This window comes from Chionomys nivalis, chromosome 8 (assembly GCF_950005125.1).
Source record: "Chionomys nivalis chromosome 8, mChiNiv1.1, whole genome shotgun sequence".
NCBI classification, from domain to species: domain Eukaryota; kingdom Metazoa; phylum Chordata; class Mammalia; order Rodentia; family Cricetidae; genus Chionomys; species Chionomys nivalis.
In genome coordinates, this window is record NC_080093.1 from 70746783 (window position 1) to 70761186 (window position 14404).

General features: G+C 41.1%; 1 protein-coding gene across 1 annotated transcript in view; it reads left to right on the plus strand.

Annotated features, from left to right (window-relative positions):
* The window catches only part of Xpo6 (exportin 6), a 108911-nt gene that overhangs the window by 28741 nt on the left and 65766 nt on the right, over positions 1 to 14404 (plus strand). The window contains exons 2-4 of the mRNA XM_057777800.1: positions 9739 to 9829; positions 13336 to 13448; positions 14163 to 14360. Coding sequence (XP_057633783.1) covers positions 9739 to 9829; positions 13336 to 13448; positions 14163 to 14360 — 402 coding nt within the window. The remainder of the gene's footprint in view (positions 1 to 9738; positions 9830 to 13335; positions 13449 to 14162; positions 14361 to 14404) is intronic.

Consider the following 14404-nt stretch of genomic DNA (forward strand, 5'->3'; position numbering starts at 1 on the left):
GCCTTAGCCTGGCTTGTTTGTTTCTAGCCAATTTTTCTCACATTATCCTGTCTCCCTTTTGCCTCTAGGCTTTTACTTTTCCCTATTCTATATACCTCTCTTTCCTTCTTACTCTGTGATTGGCTATGTGGCTGTGTGGCTGGACCCTGATGTTCCCTTCTCCTCCCCTCCCCTCCCCTCCCCTCCCCTCCCCTCCCCTCCCCTCCCCTCCCCTCCCCTCTCCCCTCCCCTCTCCCCTCCCCTCCCCTCTCCCCTCCCCTCCCTTCTCCCCTCCCCTCCCCTCTCCCCTCCCCTCCCCCCTCCTCTCCTTTCTTCCTAGTCTTTCTATTTACTTCTCTTTGCCTGGCAGCCTTACCTATCCTTCTCCTGCCTGGCTATTGGCCGTTCAGCTGTTTATTAGACCAGTCAGGTCTTTTAGGCAGACAAAGTAACACAACTTCACAGAGTTAAACAGATGCAGCATAAAAAAACATAACACATCTTAAACTAATATTCCATAGCATTTCCTCCTTTTTGTCTGAATAAATAAAAAAATGAAAGGTTTTAACTTTAACATAATAGAACTATATACAACAAAGTTATATAAGAAATTACATTTACAGTATACAGTCCATTTGTTCTTAGCAAATTCAGAGAAAATACCACCACCATCTTAGTGATTCCAAAGTTTTACACTAAATTTACTTTCTATCATAACTAAGGAAAACTACAACTCCTAATTTAGTCTTTAATGCCGTTAAAGACCTCAGAAGGATATAATATAACTTAACAGAGATATCTGGCTGCCTGGACAGTAACCCAAAGTACCTCTGCAATGCTGGGGCAGCCATCTTTGGGCCTACAGGTCTAGACTATTTGGGAAAGTTTTCAGTGAACTAAGAAATTTGAAGGGTGTCCTGCCTTGTATTGGTAAAGTTTGTCAGTTGCCTTCCTTTGTGTCCTGCAGAATATCTTACACACTCTTCTCTGAAGCAGGAATCTTAAAGGACTGTTCTGCCTTGTGCTGGCAAAATTCAACAGTTTTCCTATGTCCCACTTGTCCAGTCTGTACAGCATGCTGCCAGTAGTCAAGGCAAGAGCATTTTCTTGCCCAAATGTCTAGCTTTACCACAGTGAAAGCAAACTCCATATGGAGTTTCTTTGATGCCCATCATTCTTTAACGAAGTAAATTGGTGCTGCCAGGAGCAGATGTGTCTCATTGTCATGAAAAACCTTAGGTTATTAAACATCTTTCATGCTGTAGGTCTTTGAAGTGTTTAAAAAATCATCTCTCTAAAATATACCTTGAAAATATACCTAATGTGACTACAAGTTTGATTATTATAGCTATTAACCTCATTTCTTAATTATACATTGCATTTTTAAATGAGCTGCATAAGCACAATACCCCAAATGAGAGTCGAAACAAACATTCAGTATAACAAAAATAAATTCAAGTTTGTATCAAATACCAAAATCCATGCCAGTGCAAAATATCTAAGATTAATAGTGTCTTTTTATTCTATATTCCTGTAGTCCCCTAAATGATAACAAACATCCATAACCCACCAAGTAACCAACAACCACCCACCCCACTTCTTGGGAATGTGGATGTTGTGGTCTCCAGACTGCTTGCTGTTGTCTGTGGGTGAAGGCCTCTTTAGGGGCCTCTGATAAAATTCAGCTCATGACCAAGTCCTGGGAAGACCAGATGTAACCTTCATTGATTTATATCACCTGTCAAGATGCAGGCGGTCTCCCTAATGGGGGGACTCTGTAATAACCCTGATCCATGTCAACCCTGAATAAATCCACAGCCCCTCTCGTTTTCTATGGAAATAAAAGCAAAACCTCTTCTCTGAAGCAATGCATTTTTTTTTTTTTTTGAGTTCCATTTTAAAGTTAAGGCATTCTTCAGATATCCAGGCTGGCTTATTTCAGCAGTCCTTTCGATCCCAGGCCTTTTTGCTTATCAGCAATCAAAGAGTTCAAAATTAACATAACACTATACAGGATCCAGACTCCCTGTGTATTTTTAGTCATTACCTGGCTTTTTTTCTTTTGTATTACTTTTACTTTCTCTTTAAAGGCTATTATTTTTTAAACTATTTATGGTTTTCTATGTCTATCTATATCCTTCCTCTTTTATTTCTTAAACCTGTGCACATTGTAAAGCATACTGGAACCTGTTTAGAGGGTTTTTTTCCCAGGCGAACCTACTTAACTGTATATCTCTATCCTTTTCTGACCACATGCCCACTTCTGGGGTTCTGAGAGCCAAGCCTAAAGTTCGCAGGCTAGGTCGGGAGGTGTGTTTGACCAGGAACTGCACCCAATTCTCCAACTTGGGAATGCCAGTGCCTTGCACTGTAATAGTTGTTTTTTACTTAGTTCTTTATTTCTACTTAGCGTGAAAAAGGCTGTTTAAGTGCTCTGATGTATGGCAGAACTTCTTAAAGGAGCTGTGTCTGCTTGTTTGTTATTTTAAACTTTCTCAGGCAGGCCCTGTGGAAATTCGAGTCTCACATTGGAATGCCAAAATGTAGTTTGTTTTTTATTTTTAACTTTTTTATGGGCCTGCCACCCAGCTTCCAAATAAATACACAGAGACTTATTACTTATGTCCAGTTTTAGCTTAGCTTGTTTCTAGCCAGCTTATCTTTTTTCTTCTTTTTTTCTTTCGTTTTGTGAGACAGTGTTTCTCTGTAGCTTTGGAACTTGTCCCGAGACTATCTCTTGTAGACCAGGCTGGTCTCGAACTCACAGAGATCTGCCTGCCTCTGACTCTCGAGTGCTGGGATTAAAGGTGGTCACCACCGCCTGCCCCCCCCCCTTTTTTTTGCTAGTAAGCTTATCTTAAATAATCCACTTACCTTTTAGTCTCTGGGCTTTACTTTCCTCTGTTCTATATACCTGTCTTTCTTACATCCATCAAAGACAAAAGATGTAAAAAGGGAAATAGAGGAGTCCAGCCTATAATCTTTGTGAGAAATTTCATGAAGGCTGAGCTGTAACTTCTCTTTCACAGCAGTCGGGATGGAAGTCCCCATGAGTCCATGAGTGTTCAGATACCAGGATGGCTTTTCTCTTAGGGAGTCTTGAACTGGAAGGCTTTCACCTCTTTCCCTTTCTCCCTGCAGGACCTGTGCACAAGTTCATATATGCTCATATATGAGCACTGCTGTAGGATGGCAACCATCAGACTCCACATTTCATTCCTAGCTCTATTCTCTCCACCCTAGGCTGCTTCTGATTCTTTTTAAGTCAGGAACTCTTATTTATCTTCACATTCCAGGAGAATCAAGCTCATTTGTCAAATTAACAACTCAGTTTCTCAAGTCAGCCTAGATTAAAAGGCTCTGTAAAGCTAGAGTTAGAGGAGCTGGGGTTGAGAAGTCTGCCTTTAGGGGAATTTATTTGTTTAGGAAGAACAGATTGGATCAGAGTTGGGAAAGTAGGTATCAAGATGACCAACCAACTAAAATAGAGAGTGGTAGAAATTGTGCTGAGGAAAGTCTTCACACAGAGAAAGAAAGTCATGTGAAACGAATCTGCAGGCCCAGTGGAGCCATAGACAATATCAGAAAATTCTGTGACCTTTCTCTTCCTTTCAGGTTTTCTTTGATGAGGTGATTCTGAGCCTTGACTGGCTTTGTGGTTCTTTAATAAGTGAGTCAGAAGCACAGGTCTTTGAACTAACTGCTGCTTATCCAGAAGCAGAAATAGAAATCCAGGCAGGCAGCTTTGTACACGCTATCAATTCTGCAGCACAGAATGTAGGTTTGTCTTAGAGGATTCTAAGGCAGCCATAATTCATCATCCCATTTTGCTCAAAGGTTTTTTTTTTTTTTTTTTTTTTGGTTTTTCGAGACAGGGTTTCTCTGTAGCTTTAGAGCCTTTGCTCAAAGGTTTTAAGTGTGTGTTCCTTTTTTTGTGAGGTGAGCCGGGTGACCTCTTGATGACATAGGCAAATGAAGCAGACATATATGACATTGTAGTGGTGGCTGTTCTGAACATATAGGCAACAGTGTACCTCACAATCCAAGGGGATCAGACTGAGACTGCAGGTCTCTCTCTACACTGTAGTGAGTAGTACTAACAGATGAAAATGCAATTTACAACTCATGGTCTAAACTTGAAGATGCAGTTTGGAAGCTCCAAGTACAGTGTGCAGTACACATACTAACAGAAAAGTAGTAATAGCGGTCGCAGTGTGTAACTCCTAAGCCAAGAGTAGAATATTCTTGGAGTGCCAAGGTAATCCCTTTTTCCCGAAGTACCCACTGCTCTGATTATAACAGCATAACTTAGTTTTGTTTGTTTAAAAATTTTGATATATTTTCGTTCCAGCACTTGGGAGGCAGAGGCAGGTGGATCTCTGAGTCTGAGGTCAGCCAAGGCCATACAGAGAAACCCTGCCTAGACTGGGATTGTGTGTGTGTGTGTGTGTGTGTGTGTGTGTATAAACAAATAATGAAAGGGTTTGTTTTGACGTCTTTGATTTGTTGTGTTTGAGATTCTTCACTGTTGCTGTCAGATTGGTTCATTCATTTTGTATTGCAATATTCTGTCGAATAAACAAACCACAACTCACTCATTCCATTGGTGATAGACATTTGAGTTCTTTTTATTTTTTATTTTTTAAATTCTCTGTAGTGTCTCTGTGAGTATGTGTGTGCATTTTATTTGGTATACATGCACAGATTTCCACTGGTTAATTGCGTCCATAAGACAAAATTTTCTCAAATGGTGACACCTATTTATGTTCCTGTGAGCAGTATCTGCATATCTCAGTTTCTTAGCCAACACTTGGTCTGTCAGTTTAATTTTTCTGTGTATGGATGTTTAGCCTGCCTGCATGTCTGTGCACCATGTGCATGTCTGGTGCCTGAAAGGGCCAGAAGAAGGCATTGGATCTCCTGAGACTGGAGTTACAAATGATTGTGAGCTGCCGTGTGGGTGCTAGAACTGAACAGCCAGTGCTCTTAATTACTGAGCCATCTCTCCAGCTCACTGACTCTTTCTGACTTAGCTATTCTGATGGCTGTGTAACAGCCTCTTATATTTTAAGTTTGTTCTCTTTGAGGAGGTGAATACTTATTTAGGTCTTTCTTTTATAAGTAACTTTGTTCAAAGGTTCTTGTCTTTTCTTTGTTAAGTTACTTTATACTCTGCTGTGAATTCTGTTGGTTAGTTACAAGTGTCTTCTCCATTCTGCAGCTTTCTTGTGCCATCGGAGGAGCAGTCAGGGTTGTCATTCCCTTTCTTTGTGTTTAGTGCTTTATGTATCCCCAACAGTAGGAAGAAACTATACCTCGGTCATATAGGCATTTTCCTCTGGAAGCTTTATTACTTGACTTTTCACATTTTGTGGCTTAAATTTAAGGGTTTTTCTGATCCATCTTTTTTTTTTTTTTGCATTTATGTCAATGTGTCTCAGTGATTTTTTTTTTTACTTTTAATACATTTAAAATTGAGTTTATTTTAAATACATTTATTTGTGTGTTTATTCGGGTGCACAGGTACATAGACACCACAGGACATCTTTTGGGAATCTGTTCTCTCTGTTGCATGGGTTCCAGGGGTTGAACTCAGATTGGTGGAAAGGTCCTTTAACCACTGAGGCATCAGGAGAGCCCCTCACTTAGTTTTAAATTAGTCTTTAAGACCTGAAGCAGAAATCTCGGCATAAGATGTGAAGCTAGAAGATTGATCTTCTGAATCCTGAGATATTGTCTCTCATTACTTGAAAGTATAGTGTTGTGTGGTGTGTTAGTACTTTCTTACTGTTGTTAGGTCCTTAACCCATCTGTCTGGATCTGGCCTTGCCACTTGCTTCAAACAGCTGGTAAAGGTTCTAGTGGCCTTCCTGCTAAGGGGGTTGGAAGATCTGCAGTATCCTTTTGACCACTCGCAGGTCTGAACATATCCTGTTTGTCTTCTACTGTTCTGAATGTTTACTCAGGTGAAGCCTGGGACTCCTTTTTATCCACTGTAAATGAACACAGTTTGATTTTGGACTCTTGTCTGAGAAGCCGAAAGTATGTATGAGTATAGTTTCAGAGGTCTGACGACTTTTGTTTTGAAATGTTCCTGCCTGTTTTTGTTTGATACCAAAGACCAAGTAAAAATCAGGGTAGCCATCTTTGCTAGGTATATAATTCTAGTTATCTAGTACTTGTACATATATCATCCTCTTTGACACTTGCAGTGTCCTGTGAAACATTCCAGCATTAGTGTTGGGGTTATTGAAGTGATCAGAATGTAAACAGCCTAGATTTGTGCTTGTTGGGAAGTGCTTGGGGATGTGCTCAGCTGGTTCTAGCACTGTCTCCTGGAACAGCCACATGTCTTTGTAGTTGCTAGAGCATCTTGATTTACACCTTAGCCTCTTTGGTTAGGGTGGAGTGTGCTGGGTTGGTAGACTGACAGTGGAGACCAGTAGGTTCTTGGGAGAGGCTGCCAATGATCGTTTAGATGTCAGAATGGCAACATATTGTGCTATGCTTGGGTGCTTTGAAGGGGGTTTCTCTAGGACCCACTTCTCTTTCCCTTGAGCTCTCATCTTCCCTTCTCATGATTCCCTTTCTGCTTTCATGTCTTGTATCTTGTATATGTGTTTATGCGCATGTGTGTGCACACACATCCACAGACACACATGATACTTATTTTTTGGGCATTGAATTACTTTAATACATTCTAATTTAATTTTTTTCTCTAAATTTTCCTACAACCTTTAAATTTTATTTTTTTCCATGCTGAGCTTTATTCCCTTCTATCCCCCCACCTCCCCGCCCTGTACCTTGTGCCATTATTAGCCTGACTGTTCAGGCTGGTCTCAACCTCTCAGCCTCATGAGTACTGGAATTAAAGGTGTGCATCACCATGTCTAGACACCCTGTCTTCTACTTTTATTTATTGTTTTGTTTTTATTTTTTGTATTGTTTGTTTTGAGATGATCTCATATTACCTAGGCTGGCTTCAAAGATGTAATTTTTTTTCATTCTTCATTTTGTGTGTGTGTATGATGTGTACAGTATGTACAGGTGCCTGAGGAGATCAGAGAGGTCAGATCCCTGTGCCACTGTAGTTATAGTAGTTATATATAGTTGTGAGTCACCCAGCATGGGTGCTGAGAGCTTAACTTGGGTCCTCTGCATGAGCAGTACGTGCTTTTAACCATCGAGCCATCTCTCCAGCCCCCCAGACTTCAAACTTTGTAGCTGAGGATGACTTTGGATTTCCTTCTGCCTTCATCTCTCTAATGGTTGGGATTATAGGCATATACTACTGTGTCGTGGGGAGGGGTGTTGGATATCAAATCCAGGGATTCATGCATGCTAGGCAACCACTCTACCAACTGAGGTGCACCCCTAGCCTTTACTCCATTTTGAGATAGGGTCTCACAAGGTTGCCTAGGTTAGCCTTGAACTTCCCACCCTCCTATTTTAGCCTCTAGAGTAGTGTGGGTGATGACTTGTACCAAGGCATGGCTATAGTTTAAATTTTAAATAGAAACACTTCTCTCTCTCAAATGCAATGACATACCAAACTTGATTAATGAAACAGACCAAGACAGTGTCCATACAGTCTCAAACTACTGGGCTCAAAGATCACTCCTGCCTTAGCCTGTCAAATAGCTGGATGTGTACCATTCACCTGGCATATAGGTAATTTTTATAGAACAGGTTGGCTTGCAAGCCATAAAATTCAGACAAGAATGTTTCTTTGAGTTACAAGTGCTAATACTATTAGGGAAGAATTTATCACTCAGCAGCCCAGTTCTTTTATCATCTTACAATCAGCCTGGTGTGGGATGTCCTTCTGTACACTGTGAATATGTGTTGTTTTTATTGGTTGATGAATAAAGTTGCTTTGACTTCTAACAGGGCATAATATAGCTAGGTGGGAAATCCAAGCAGAAAAAATAGGAGAAAAGAGGCAGAATCAAGGGAGATGCCAGCAACAAGATGTGAGGTAACAAACCATAAGCCTCGTGGTAAAATATAAACTAATAGAAATGGGTTAATTTAAGTTGTAAGCGCTAGTTAATAATAGGCCTGAGCTAATAGACCAAACAGTATGTAATTAATATTAAGCCTCTGAGTGGTTATTTTAAAAGTGACTGCAGTACCAAGTGTGGTAAGAAACCTCCAGTTACAATAGTCTACTGTGCCAGCAGTATGAGAGGCACAGCTATGCCTGTCACTGCCTGTGCATGGCCAGTGTTGCTATTGTACGTGGGGCTGTTTGTAAACTGACTTAAGGAAGATGATTGAAGTTCCTCAGTCTCCACAGAAGTAAAGGACTGGCTGGAGGTCTGCAGACCTCTCACAGTTAAACACAGGCATGTTTAAATGTGATCCTGCTGTCCTAATACTCTAGGGATAAAGGAGGAGGTTTGGGAAAGGGAGGCATGTAGGAAAAGAATTAAGAACTTACTAAAAGCCGGGTGGTAGTGGTGCTCGCCTTTAATCCCAGCACTCGGGAGGCAGAGGCAGGCGGATCTTTGTGAGTTCGAGGCCAGCCTGGTCTACAAGAGCTAGTTCCAGGACAGGAACCAAAAACCAAAAGCTATGGAGAAACCCTGTCTCGAAAATCCAAAAAAAAAAAAAAAAAAAAAAAAAAAAGAGCTTACTAAAATAACAGGAGTTTCCAGATAGATAATGCCAATGATGGTTCAGATTTGTCTGCAGATACTCACCTTTTTGCTCACAGGCTTTATGGAGTGTTTTTTGTTACTATTATTACTTAAAACTTTTTATGAGACTGGGTGTATAGTCAGGGTTGGTCTACAGTCATCTTCCTGCTTCAGCCTCCCCACAGGCATGCAGCACTTGACTTTGTGTGAGTTTAGACTCAGGCTCATTGCTCAGGCAGCTGTTTTCTTGCCTAGTGAAAAGGAAGTGGAGGTGGGAGATCCATGTGCAAGAGGGAACCTATTAGTACTCAGGATCTGTCTCTCTCTCTCTCTCTGTCTTTGTCTCTCTCTCTCTCTCTCTCTCTCTCTCTCTCTCTCTCTCTCTCTCTCTCTCTCTCTCTCTGCCTTTTAGACAGGGTTTCAGCCAGGGTTATCCCTGGCTGTCTTGGAACTTGCTCTGTAGACTAGGCAGGCCTCAAAAAGAGATCCGCCTGCTTCTGCCTGCTGGGATTTAAAGACTTTAATAAATGGCCTTACTCTTACTTTGGGCATCCCTGTTTAGTTTGTTCTCTGCTGGTCAGTGGAGGTTGACCTTGAAGTGCCTGGCAAACTTTGTTCTCAACTGCAGATTCATCTTTATTGGCTGTTTCTGTAAGACTGAAAGCTGACTGCATGCAGGACTCCTGAAGCATCTTCAGAAACCCCAAGAATTCATGTGGCTTGCGTTTCTCTGGATTAATTTGGCTAATTAATCAGGCAAGGGGAGCCCAGATTATGTGTGGAGGGTCTGTAAGCCTCTCAGAATCTGTTTGTTCTGCCTATTCAGGCAGGACCAGACCATTAATTTGCTTTCAACATCTTTCTACAGTTGTATTTTGAATTGTTTTTCTCCATAGCATAAATAATTAAAATCACATGGCATGCATTTGTAGAAGATAACCAAACTGGATTTTAAACCAAATGGAAAATTCTCTTGTTTTTCTGACTTGCATTGTGCATTTGAAGAAAGTTGATCCAAGGTGTTTTGGAAAGTTAATTACTCTTCTTGGGGATGGTACCTGGAAGGAACCAAGAAGGAGAAGCTGTTTATTGATGTTTTCTCAAATTCTTTTGTTAGGCATCTGAAGAAGCCTCCCTCAGGGCACTGGAAAGTCTGATGACAGAATTTTTCCATGATTGTACAACCAATGAAAGAAAACGTGAGATAGGTAAGTGAAATTTGGGGAAGAAGGAATTGATACCCTTGGCTGGTCAAACCTGCATGTGCCCCTTGAAGTCTTGGCTTTGCTCTGGTTTTGCTGGTTGGTGGCAGGTAGGGCCTGCAGACCTAGCTGCGAGGGCATAGTGATTGGTTTTCTTTCTTTCAGTCAAGTGGGAAAGCCTCTGTTTTGTTTCTAATCTCAGCAGTGTTGTTGAAAGAAGCCCACAACCATTAATTTTAAAACAAGAACAATTTAAAATGTGTCAGGATGAGCCTGAGGCAGAGGTTTTTTTGAATTCCTTACCTGGTCTTCCACTGGAGACTTCTAGCCTTTTTTTCCTTTTCATCGCTGAAGAATGTTTTCTCATTCTTCAGTTTTCATGAATAAAGGCTCTGCCGCAGAGAGAACATGTAGGAGTAATCATTTGCTGTCTCGGGGCCTCAGCATATTTGAGAACCCACGTTTGACTTTTGTGTTCATTAACACAATTATGTTAATCAAACATACTAGGAAGAAGATAATTTATTTAAGTGTCACGTCCTGCCTCAGGGACATGATCCACTGTGCTGCTCAAGCAGTCTGTTCTCTTTTGGATCCTCTCTTAACCCTGAATTTGAATGAAAGGCGCTTTCTTACGTGTGTGTGTGTGTGTGTGTGTGTGTGTGTGTGTGTGTGTGTGTGGAGAGAGAGAGAGAGAGAGAGAGAGAGAGAGAGAGAGAGAGAGACTACTCTGTACTCTGTAACTGTACTTGTTAACTTCCCTTTCCATAAGGTTTTCCATAAGGTTTTCCTCTGGCTCAGAACCCTAAAGGCCATTTCTGTCTCCATTGGCTTGACTCATGTTAGCCAGTTAAACCTCCTGGTGTAGTCTGAGTGCCACCCAAAGTCCGTCTGGGGTTGAGACTTTTCCGGATAGCTAGGACATCTTTGGCTATAGCCAGTTTTTACTAGCCTCCTTGAAGCATCATGTCATCTGATAACTGGTACTCCCAATAGCCTGCACCCTTCATACCTTTCTTTGCTGAGGGAGTACGTTGTAGAGTAGTGGAATAGATGAAGGACCACTGACGGTTGCTGAGATTAGGAGATGAGCAGAGCCTGCCTAGGAGACTTACCTTGCTTGCTACTCTGGTTCTCTATACTGATTATCCTCCTGACCCAGTGTTATCTCCTCGTTAGTTTTATGGGTCTAGTGTACCTTATATTTATAGTGAAAATACTAGACATATTTTTTTTGCCAAAATGGTAGATCTTCCTCTATGTTAATCTTCTATAATTGTCCACTCTGATTTCTTTAAACTCTTGTCACTGCAATAGAAATGCCTTTGATTTTTCTTTGAATATTTGATTTGCTCATCAAATATTGCTAACATTTGTGCATTTGTGGGTTGAAAGTGGAATCTTGTATAAGGTATTCATATCTGAATCAAGCTTTTATGCGGAATGGGGGTATAGCTCAGTCAAAGAGCACTTTCCTAGCATGGACTTCATCATTAGCAACACAAAGAGTCCATAAAACAACTCATACTGCAGATGTTCAGTTGAAATGCTGGCTAATTGGAACCGTTCTCTATCAGTTGGCGGGTCTTTTGCTTCTCTTTGTACCTGGTCTTTGTTGTGGCTTAATTTGAGTGCGTGGCTGGAACTTTTTTTGTTATTTTTTTGTTGCCTCGGGAGAAACTAAAGACTTTGCCTATTGAGGTAAGGGAACAGAAGGAAGCCATATCTTACTTTCTACCTACCTACCTGCCTGCCAGGCAAGTTACAGTGCTCGAGAGATTAATAGAGAGTGGATGGTGGGGACTAATGAGGCCAGCTGTGTTTCACCAGTGGAGGAATGGGCAGTATGTAGAGCAGTGGCTTGCTGGGACCAGCTTAGGGATCAGCTGACTTGAGCCCAGCATGCCATTCCCAGCTGTAACTCAAATTGTCTGGTTTGCTTGTATCCCTGGGTTACATAAAAACTTTTGTTTAATTATCAAGACACGCCATCATCTTTCACAGATTTTTTTTCTTGAGACAGGGTTTCTTTATGTAACAGTCCAGTCTGTACTGGATCTCGCTTTGTAAACCAGGCTGGCCTCAAACTCACTAAGATCTACCTGCCTCTGCCTCCCAAGTGCTGGGATTAAAGGTGTGTGCCACCATCGCCCAGCCTTTTCACAGAATTTTTAAGACTTAAGAAAATTATTTTTATTTTACATATATGAGTGTTTTACTTGCATGTATGTCTGTGTACTATGTGCGTGGAGGAGGTTAGATGTGGGTGTGGGATCCCTGGAACTGGAGTTGTAGAAAGTTATGAGCTGTCATGTGAGTGCTTGGGATTGAACCCAGGTCTTCACCAAGAGCAGACAATGCTGAACCATTTCTGTAGCCATTCTGTAGAATGGCTAGTGAGGCTGTCTTGTTGCACTTAGTTAGGTTTACAAGACAGGCATGATGTGTCTTCATGGTGACCGTGCACAAGCCAGCCTTGCTGGCAGAGGTCCATGGCTAGCACATGGATCAAGGTTGGTTTATAAGCAACATAATAGTGGGTAGCTAGACAATTAATGCTTGCTAATTGTGGCTTTTGGCTTATGCTGTCAGTAGTCTGAGAGGAAAAGAGCCATTTTTAGTTGACTGAATGTACTGGCAACTCTTAGGGTTCTTACTTTTGGTTTTTTACTTATTTGCATATTTTGTGTTATCATCATCATCATCATTTTGTTTTTTCAAGACAGGATTTCTCTGTAACAGCTCTGGCTGACCTGGAACTCACTTTGTAGACCAGGCTGGCCTCAAACTCACAGAGATTTGCCTGCCTCTGCCTTCTGAGTGCTGGGATTAAAGGTGTGCACCACCGCCACCCAGCTATATCTTATTATTTTTAAATCTTATTATTATCTATCTTATTATTTTTAAAATATATTTGATATATTTTTATTTTATGTGTATGGGTGTTTTGCTTTTATGTATGTACACTTTCATGCCTGGTACCTACAGAGACCAGAGAAAGGCGTTCAGTTACCTGGAACTGGAATTGCAGACAGTTGTAATCCATCACATGGCTGCTGGGAATGTTAGTTTTCTCTTCCCGATTCTCTAGCCTTCATGTCGTATGAGTGCAAGCAGTATGAATGTCACTTAAGACTGGTAGAACATTGTGGTGTGTATAGCTATGCTTGCAGGGACTGGTTGGTGTCATTTACATTTTAGATAGTATTGCTGTCCCATATATAGCTTAAATAAGAGCTTGAGCAATAAGACTCTGTTCTCAAAAAGTATCTTTAGAAAAGTCAGTGGCCTTGAGATGTCAGGGTGCACTGCCTGTGTTGATGATCACCCCAGAGTCAAGTGTACTAACTGTATAATCCATTTAGCCGCAATTTGTGCTTGTTTTTTTGTTTTTTTTAAACACCATTTGCATTATATGGGGAGGTAGGTATGTTTTCAAAATGATGGCATCCTGGGCTTGTATCAATTTCATGTATTTTTATAGTTGTTTTGTTACTATTTAACTTTTCCAGAAGAGCTTCTTAATAACTTTGCCCAGCAAGCAGGAGCCTGGAGATTCTGCTTGTATTTTCTGTCCAGCACAAGGAACGACTATGTAATGATGTACAGCTTAACGGTTTTTGAGGTAAGTTGTTGGGTCATTTCATATTCCTGAAAACTGCAGTGAAATTGTACACCACGGACACCAGTCTTTCCCTTTAATGCACAGATGACTGGGAAACAGTAGCTTGACCCACCCACATTGGCACCTCTGTCTAGTTGCCTACTGTCTGGGACACCTTTCTGTCCACCACTCCAAAAGGATCTGGTTGGTGGTTGGCTTTCTGGCACTGTTAGGTCATGTTGGTGACTTAACCTTTTACTTTTATCATTTGAAAGACAAAGCTAACTAAATATTCTATATGGAGAGTGGTTGTCCTGCCGTCATCTTCCAACCACAGACAGATTCATGCTAGCTCTCGTCCAAACTTTGTCTCCGGTGTAAGCTCACATCAAACTCTTTCCCACTATCTTCTCTGCTACATTCACACAAGTGACTGCCTTACTTTTTTTGTAGTAAAGAGTAGCATCTTGGTTATGTACCTCAGGCTGGCTTCAAACTCACCACCCTGCTGCCTCAGTTTCCCAGGTGATTGGATTACATGTGTGTGCTGTCATATATGGCTTGTTCACTTATATTTGCCCTAAACTATTAGAGGAATGTGTGTGTGTGTGTGTGTGTGTGTGAGAGAGAGAGAGAGAGAGACAGACAGAGACAGAGACATATTATAGCTAACTATAGAATAAAAACCAGTTGTTTTGTTTACAGCTCATTAAAGGGTATGTATTTGTTTTTCAGAATCTGATCAATAAAATGTGGCTTGGGGTCCCATCTCAGGACAAGATGGAAATCCGTAGCTGCTTGCCCAAACTTCTCTTGGCTCACCATAAAACCTTACCTTACTTTATACGGAACAAACTCTGCAAAGTTATTGTTGATATTGGTCGCCAAGATTGGCCCATGTTCTACCATGACTTCTTCACTAACATTTTACAGGTAAAGATCTACCTGGGGAACTATCTTATAAATTGTTTGTTTGT